General features: G+C 41.9%; 1 protein-coding gene across 1 annotated transcript in view; it reads right to left on the bottom strand.

Moving 5' to 3' along the window:
• Nucleotides 1–364: 364 nt before the first annotated feature.
• Nucleotides 365–9615, bottom strand: part of LOC101845389 (glycosyltransferase family 92 protein F13G3.3) — a gene marked incomplete in the record, with an annotated part of 9882 nt that continues 631 nt past the window's right edge. Inside the window, 4 exon segments of the mRNA XM_035968441.1 lie at nucleotides 365–373; nucleotides 2846–3415; nucleotides 4783–4909; nucleotides 6023–6326. Coding sequence (XP_035824334.1) covers nucleotides 365–373; nucleotides 2846–3415; nucleotides 4783–4909; nucleotides 6023–6326 — 1010 coding nt within the window.

The following is a 9615-nucleotide window of genomic DNA, read 5'->3' as shown; positions in this document are numbered from 1 at the left end:
ACATCAACATTTTCTACTCAATCTAAAACAACGCAACTTTTTGTTTCCCCCCGTAAATCACATACACATACAACACTACCATACACCACCTCGACCCAAAAACACTACCCAAAACCAGCTCCATTTAGAACACTACCCAAAACCACCTCGATTTTAGATCATTACCCAAAACGGGGAGTTTTTTTTAAATCATTACCTAAAACGGGCAGTTTTTAAATCATTACCTAAAACGGGGGGGATCTAGACCCCTTCTTTCTACTTACGTTGTGTATTTATTTTAACTTCCACAGACGAAGTTTGACTTAAATGCACACACAGGTGAATATGTGGTTTGCTGTTTACTTCAGAGAAAATTCAACTCTTGCTACACATCCTGAACACAGTGCGGGAAAAATAGAGCACTATAATCAGCAAACCGCAACTCAATTAAAACATACACACACACACACACACACACACACACACACACACACACACACACACACACACACACACACACACACACACACTCACACACGCAAGCTTACAGTCACATACACGATATAAATGAACAGTAAACACAATAATAATGTTAAGTTAGATACATACTCAGTGTTCTGATTGTACATGTAACTCAACGGTATTCAGATGCATGGTCTCAGGTCATATCATGAATACTTAAATCAAAATGGTTAAGACGGAAGAAGTTTGATGGATGGTGGTAAGAATGACCTTCTGTATCTTTCTAAGAATGACCTTCTGTATCTTTCTAAGAATGACCTTCTGTATCTTTCTTTGTACAGTTAAGAAGTCTAGATTTAGGCCTTTTACTTCTGACTGATATTTTCGTAAGAGGGAACAAGGGACGTTTATTGTCCAAAAACACCCGGAACACTGATGTCTGTGGTATAATGTTTAGGCTCTTAGCTGTTGCATGCAAAAGACGTTGGCCGATTACAGGGTTGGAAAGACGGTCTTTCATCGAGTATGTTTTCCATCTTTTTGTTTTGAAGCTATAATATCCAGTCAAGCGGGATTGGCTGTGACACTGACGCTAAGGGGTAGAAACAGGCTGCTTTCTAGTAGTCCGAAATAATTTAACTAGTGTTGGTCACTGATTAATTTTGGTCAAGAAAAGTAGAGCAAAACTTAAAGGGAATAGAATTTAGAACAACAGTGGAAAAAGATAAAAAAACTGAATAGTCTTCTTTAAATAGTTTTAACTCCCCCCCCCTCCTCCCCCCCCAAAAAAAAAATGGGAAAGAAACGTTGATCCTTTGTTTCCACGAAATCAAGATACTATCGGAGAGGCATTCTTCCATGTTTAGGTCAAGTTCCAAACCCATTGCGCTACAAATGTGGCGGTACAGGGAGAGAGATAGGGAGGGAGAGAGAGAGAGAGAGAGAGAGAGAGAGAGAGAGAGAGAGAGAGAGAGAGAGAGAGAGAGAGAGAGAGAGAGAGAGAGAGAGTTTGTGTAGAATGAGAGCATTTACAAAACCCAGGCCCAGATGAAGATGAAAGAAAAGAAATGCCAAGAGCATTTTATTGATCCCTATCAAATTATATTAATTTTTCACAAAAGCACAAAATAAAAAATATACATGTACCCGATCAATGGTACGCATTACCATAACACACGACATGTACTATATATGAGACAATTTCAAGCATTAGTACAACGTAAAATTTGATTGAGCTCAACCTGTCTTGAACGGGCGGTTTTGACAGAGCTAAATACTGTAGGTGGGAGTCTAGCACACCTCTCTGTCTGTCTGTCTGTCTGTCTGTCTGTCTGTCTGTCTGTCTGTCTGTCTGTCTGTCTGTCTGTCTGTCTGTCAATGGTGTCGCTGGTAGGCCGTCTTGTGTTTCCCATGCACAAAATGGAAGATGTCATGTCCGTTCGTTTTGCTGTACCCTTATATAGACCAGGAGTTACGCCTCAGACAGATAATGTACAACCCTATTTTACAAAAAAAAAGTTTTGCCATTCTGAAAAGTTTGTATCCAATCAACCTCGTTTTCCAACTTTTTGTAATACCCCCCCCCCCCCCCTTTCCCTTTTTAAATTTTGAACAGCCGGGTGCTTTATTGGCATGCTGTTTTCCTATTTGTTTCTGCTAAGCTTTCATTTTAATTTCAAACAGCAATTACTATATACATAGGCCTACGAGTATATGTGTGTGTATGTGTGTGAACTAATCAGTCGCAGCTCTGTTTAAAATACATGAACCAGCGGACCAGAAACAAAGTTCGTTCAAAGAGACGTTAATAAATTCCTTGTTTATGACCCAATTGCCATCAACATAAACCGAAAGCTAGAACATACATTCGGATAATGTTTAAAAAAAAAATTCATTGCTGTTGCACAACGGGAAGATGATACAGCAGTTCAGCCCTCTTTCTGTCTCAAGGTCAAGGTCACAGAAATAACAGAGTGAGGCTAAAACTACACAAAAACACCCACATATTGACACTCTCCTGTCTTTATAAATTGGACGAATTAAATTTCATTTGCACATGACAAACCCTTGTTGAGAGTCGCGTGCTTCATTCATGCTTTAGTTATTGGACGTTGTTTCGCCTCTGAGTTAGAGAATATTTGAACATTGGTTGTGGAAATGTTCCTGTTTAAAAGATATATGCCTGAACGTTAGCATAGGATGACCTCAGCGCTGTTAAGTATTTTTTGTAAAACCAGAGTATTTTAAGGTCAAGAAAACAGTCCCCTTTCTTGTTTTTATAGTGACCAACGATTCCCAAACTGCTGTTGACCACAACATTACGATAACCTGACCACAGGCTCCTGACATAATGTATCCCTGCCTGTCTAGTAACCTCAGGGCGATATATACACTTAGATCTCACGGGAAAGCGCAGCAGATTACTCCGACGCAATTCAAGTAAGGTAGTTATATCGTTTCTCTCTATGAATTTTCCTTCTTCATCGCTGAGTTGAAAGTTTTTCTTGAACGTCGCCCATTCTGTGTTGTTTAGTCTATTGTTGCAAAACATCGAGTGCTCGAAAGCAAACACACCGACATTCTCGCCTCGCTTTTCCTTGATCTCTCTGTCGGTTACTGCTTTAAGCACTTCTCCCCACGAGTGATGTTGAACGGGCATGATAAATTCGTCGGGATCGACTACCGCGACAAACTCCGAAATGTTTCGGTTCCGATAGATACAGTCGTTTATTGCCATTATTTGACTGTGATACCAAGCTTCATTGGCTGGGAATTCCGGCATGCTGAGAACTGTCATTATCCCCAAGTCCTGGAAGTGCCTGACGACTGCGTCCGCCCTGGGCCCCATGGTCTGGTTGTAGAGAAAGAAATGTTCTGCTCCCATCATGCGATTGTAGGTTATGGACTGAAGTAGCATCGAGTAGCAGTCGTAGTTCCCATAAATGACACTGTAGCAAACCGTGAAGGTTCTCTCCTGCAAGGTAGATAGATATACTATACTCCACTAATATCGACATCTTATTTATAAACATTTTGACATATCAACATATTTTCCAATTACGAATTATTCCCTTCAATATCTTTACTAAACAATTTCTCTTATATCGACTTTTTTTTCGGCCCACTCTGCTTCATCGACATGCTTCCTGGGTACCTGTTGAAGCCCACGGACATAAAAGGGGAGGGGGGGGGGGGCACGCTTATGGTCAACGCATTAGTTCTTTACTAAGTCCGCATACCCGCCAAGTAGCCCATATCGACGCACCAGGCTTCAGTAGGTCATGTAGGGCCTACACCGTGTGGGTTCGGGGGTTCGAGCCTCAGCTGGGTCCGACGTTTTGTCCTTGGGAAAGGCACTTTACACGAACTTCCCTCTTGGCTCTGTCCTATCGGAGACGGACGCAAAACTAGGAGGTCCCGCCCCTTAAATAACCTAATAGTGTTGATAGGGCGTTAAACCCATACCATTTCACCATTTCACTACACAGTGTAATCTCTAACACAGTACAGTGCCTCACAGACCTGAGAGTCTCGCACGCTGGGCATCCCCTCCCTACCCCTACTCCCGATCACTCCCAGCTCACTCCCCTTCCCCATCCCATTCTTAGTCTGTCGCTGGCAAGTGCCACGGTCAGCAAGTCAGTGCCTCGCCTTTCCATTTTCCCCAGTAAGCGTCCATAAACAAGCCTTACAAGGATGCCACAACAAAGTTTGCGCTGGTGTGTAGTGTGCGGCTCGCGCTGCAGGGTCTTTGGTACCTTAACTCCACCCCCTCCCCCGCGCCTTTTGCCCTCTGACTCTAGTTAGTTTCAAGAATCAAAGGAAGCAAGCAACTTTATAAAAGTTGTGTTGTCTTTTACTGCTGACCTCCCCTTATTTTGTCCTCGTTGGCTTTATATTTTCATTTATCGACATTTTTACTTATCGACATCAAATCCACATCTCAAAGCACGTCGATATTAGCGGATTATACTGTATCTTATTATAAAAGATTTTTACGCACGTATTTGGAGACATTTATGTTGGTCTGTTTAAAAAAAAATTTTTGTGCTGTAAAATATGTCTCTGTAAATGTACAAAACCGGGTACACACTCTAATGTATACTCGTAGGCCTACACAAGGGCACACACACGCACGCGCGCGCGTACACACACACACAAACACACACACACACACACACACACAAACACATACACACACACACACACCCACACACACACACACACACACACAGTTTCCCACCTATGCCGGTTACTCCAGATACTTGGTAACCAGAATAGACATTTTAGCTAAAAATTGAGATACTATACTCGAAACTATTTCCACATTATGAGACTTACACGCTTAGAGGCAGGAAACATAACCTGGAACTCGTGTCCTGGTGTCTCGTGTTTGTTCAAGGAAAACGCCACGAAAGACGGTTTTCTGGTTCCGGTTACTGGACAGTACAAGAAGCTGGCACTGTACCTGGAGTTGAAAACAACGATTGTTAATACACATTTGTGTAGAATAGAATAAGCACATTATCTGCGCGGACGCAAAATGCCAGCCCCTTAATTATTACCTCAAAAAAATAATTTAAAAAATTACATATCGACTGCTTATTTTTAGAAACACACACAGCCATTTTCCTCACACACAGAGGAAAGCACGTTTGATTTTTTCCTCTACACAACAAGAAACTTGGCTGTACAGCTTTCATGGTACATGTATCTCTACTATATGACGTCACGAGGGACCTGGAACAATCTTTAAATCACCGCAAAGTTCCCAAATAGTGGACACAGTCTCAACACAACATCACAAAGACCCCAAAAGACAAATTAAAACAAAACACCACCACTCCCCTTAATAAAAATAAAAAATTTTAATTTAAAAACCCAAGAAAAACCCCCACACAAAACAACTCCCTTCCCCTCCCTCTTTTTAATTTGAAAAACGTTCTCCTTTTGCATCACATTGAACCTGAACTGTTGTGTAGAACAAAAGCGGTACAGTTTTACTGTGCAATTCTACAGTTTTCTTGCTCTAACCAACGGGACTATTACAGGTACTGAGTATGCATCAATGACAACTGTTTTCATGATGTGGTTTGTTCACGAACATGACGACGAGACGACACGGAAGTTCGGGGTTCAAATCTAAGATGGCTCTTGCTTTTCCCTTTGCTTCCTTTGATGCCCCCCCCCCCACCCCTTCCCAGCACTACTGTCATGACGAGAAACTGAGCACTTTATTTTTAAAATTATCAAAGTTTTGCCCAGTTTGATTTTGAGGATGCCCCAAAAAGGGGGGTGGGGGGGGATTATTACTGACCTCCAAAACAATTTCTTAAGAGTGAGCGCAAAGAGAACATTGAAATAGATAGATAGATAGATAGATAGATAGATAGATAGATAGATAGATAGATAGATAGAAAACAACAACAACAACAACAACAACAACAACAACAACAACAACAACATCAACTTTAACAACAACAACAACAACAGCGACAACAACAACAAAAACAACAACAACAACAACAACTATAACAACAACAACAACAACAACAACTATAACAACAAAAACAAGACTTACGATTTATGATGATGGTCAAGTGCAGCTCGCAGCCTCCCGGAAACAGTTGTTACTGATCGGTCTTCATAGGTCACGTGACAACTGAGAGCAAGGCCCGAGAGGTTTCTCATCGCCACCCCCAGGGCTCGAATCATCGGAGCGTCTACTCCCTGTTTGACAGGCTCGTAAAAGGCTGAATAGATCCATATATCCGAATCTCCGATTTGATGGAAAGGCCCAGGGTGCTGAGATGGCGTCATTTCTGATATATCCTCTGGCTGGCTACTGGTATTCATCGTGATGCTTGAGGGAAGAAAGAAACATTCTAAACAAAAAGAAGTTCAATAAAAGGAAACGAGCAATGCGTTTTTAATAATCATTTAAAAATCAAAGTCCACCACCCTTCCCCAAGACCACAATTCTTATCCTCTTCTCTTTATGTTTTGTTTCTGTTCTTTGTTTTTTTTCTTCTGTTGTTGAAAACAAGTCTCGGGGTAGCCGCTCAGTATCGAACATTGTAACTCTGGCTTTTGAGAAAAAAACATCGCTTTCTGACATATTCCAATGCACTGGGAAGGAGTACATGCTCTGCAAAAACCCAAGAGACGTGCGATTATTTTGTGAAAATACACTTTTATTTGAAATTCCAGGTATTGTCGATGGATATAGTGGTGAACCATCAGTTTGTTTGCTCCTCTTGCAAAACTTGAAATACTTGAAATACGATAGTTGATATACGATACCGTGCGAGGTTAGTGTTAAAAAGACCAAACTTCCTTGGTCTTTAAGAGAATCTCACCGGTGCACCTAGACTCTACCTTCGTTCCACTTTCTTCAGCCTGGATTTTAACCGTTTTCGCCCGTCATTTGCAATATAACGTAATCAATTACCACTCAATACCTATAATTGACATCCCTCCGCCCTCTATCACTTTTTATCGTTTTAATTCTCTTTTTTTCTTCATTCTTAGCCACACTCCACAAGGCAGTGAATGTGCTTCTTCTAATGGCAAGTGCCTCCTCCAGCAATCACTATTGGCGAATGAATTGTTTGTTCTAGACGTATCGTTTTTGCAAAGTTCATATTAAAAAAAAATTCCCAACAATAAATAATATCCCTATCACAATTAGTGTGCACACTCTTGACCTTCCTTGATTCCAAACGTATTTATCATGCATCTCCTTTGGAGCATAATATTACTATCAGTCAAGATCTGTGGGACGAGAAGTCATACCAAAGATTCTCTACTACCAAGATAATGCAAGTTTACTGTGGGCTTTTGTCCGCTCCTTGGAGGGCCCACTTTGGCGCTTATAGGTGATGAATACGTAGGGACGGAACTCTGGTGGCTTTCTGGGGAATGTACCTCCAGTAGTTTTTCCCCGTGAGTCCATCCTCCAAGTTTTCCCCTTATTTACACTCGACGACCGACTTTTAATTGTATTTCGCGCCATTGTTGCGAAACACATGTTTGGCGATGGTTTGGATGACGTGCTTGCTACATGTATACTTGCGATTCGAGAAAAACGAAAGCGAAAGAGAAAACTTTGGACAAGTAAATGATTGCTAACACACAAACATCTGGAATAAATTGCGGTTTTATCGAAACAGCCTATATTAAGAAATAATTGAGAATGGATGAGGCTACATATAAATTATTCACCTTCCAAGAATTCTAAGTTGACCTGATTGAAAAGCAGCCGACGGTAATGCGAGCATCGATAGGTCCTCGTGAGAGGCTGACCGCAGCTTCACATTTCCTAGCAGCGGGAGGAAACTACATGTACCATGACTTGCAATTCTCTCAACTTCCACTTCACCAGCATTGTGTCAAATAGTTTCAGAGACATGTCGCGACATATACGACTCCCTTATAAAGGCACCAGACCCGTCTCTCTCTGCAAAACCTGGCTCAATGTTGAACAGCGATGGCCTGGGTATTTCTTGGTATCTCAAGAACTCCACAGCATTGCAGTACCACAGCTTTGCCTCTACTTCGTCTACACCCGATCCTGAAACCTTCAAGGCACCAAATTTCCGTAATTGTTGTCTTGAAGAACCCCGAAGATTATCAAATTTCTTAATGACAAAATCCTTGTCAGCTTCAGGTTCAAAACGTTTCACAAAATCGACGAGTTTTTGATAGGCTTGTTCCCGCTACATCCTATGCTGTAATCTTTGGATTTAACCTTCCACATGGGGAATCTGGAATTCACCCCAACGGCACCCCCCCCCCGTAAAAAATAGGTCACGAGAAGCTGAAGGGGGCTCTCGTGTCCCAGAAGAAAGTTTCCCTCCTCAATAAAACTCAAAGTACGCAACCAATAGCCACTAAAGTTTGTGAGGTCATGACACCATAACTAAGAAATCTCAACGCCAAATTGCAAGTGCATTGGCGAACGGGTCATAGAGCTGTGACGTGTCAAGTGTGGGGTACTTGTGCACTTTGTCCAAGGCAAATCCCAGGAAAATGGCTGAGCAAAACATTGGTGCAGCCTTCTCATGCTACGATGTCTGAGTTGTAATCAAATTTTCAACTCTTCTCGGCAAGTCTGCAGTTGAAACCCATGGTGATCTTTACAAACTAACAGGGAAAAAATAATACCCATCAATTCAAAAAGTAAGGAAATGGATCAAGGAGGCTGAAGGTGGGAGGTCTGACATGAAAGATGAAGCGCACGTAGAAAACATGGGAAGAGAAAGGTGATGCACATTGGGGTTTTTTCGACATGAGCTGGCTAGTCACACCTGGTATAACTGTCAATGGTGGCTACTACAGGTTCGTCCTCAAAGACAAGCTGAGACCTGCGATCCAGAAAAAAGACAAGCTTTGCTTGAAGAAGGCGTCGTCCTGCATCATGACAACGCGCCTGTTCACAAGTCCAGAGTCGTGAACGAGCTTTTTGAGGGTTATTCGTGGGAATTCTTGGAACACCCGCCCTGTTCGCCCGATCTCGCCCCTTGCAACTTCCACCTCTTCCCCAAAGTGAAAAAAATGCTGCGAGGTCGGCGATTTGAGGACGAGGACCAGATTCAAGAGGCTATGAGAAAGGCACTCGGGACCTTGGACAAATGATCACTGACCACTGTCTTTGACCGCTGGGAACCTCAGAAGGAGAAATGTCTTGAACTTGATGGTTCCTACGTTGAATAGGTATTTGAATAAGCTTTCCTTTGATACCAAATACAAGGTGATTTATAATTATATATGAGGACAGCATGACAGGGAAACTTTATTCTGAGACAGACCTCGTACCATTATCTTTCGACCATGTTGCCGTGTTTGATTGTTACTAGTGACGCAAGAGTAGCCTACACACTTGACTTGAAGGGTATGCCGTGTTTAATAGTGAAAATAACCCGTTCAATAATAATAATTTTTTTAAAATGAAGCAATAAAAGGTTGTGTGTACGTACGCGTAAGCCTGTACTTTGCTAATTTTTGGACCCTGGTCACGTTATAAAAATAGTTTGAAGGCAATAAAACATTTTTTTCTTCAACTAGACCTAGATCTACGCCTAGCCCGTCTTCACGCGAAATCGTGAATACGAAGTCGTGGAATCAAGCTATGCTTGATATTTTTTCGACTCAACTCCATCCTCGCGCGGAAGG

The sequence above is a fragment of the Aplysia californica genome, unplaced genomic scaffold, assembly GCF_000002075.1.
Source record: "Aplysia californica isolate F4 #8 unplaced genomic scaffold, AplCal3.0 scaffold00059, whole genome shotgun sequence".
NCBI lineage: Eukaryota > Metazoa > Mollusca > Gastropoda > Aplysiida > Aplysiidae > Aplysia > Aplysia californica.
Note: the sequence above shows the minus strand (reverse complement) of the source record. Positions and strands in the feature narration are given on the sequence as shown.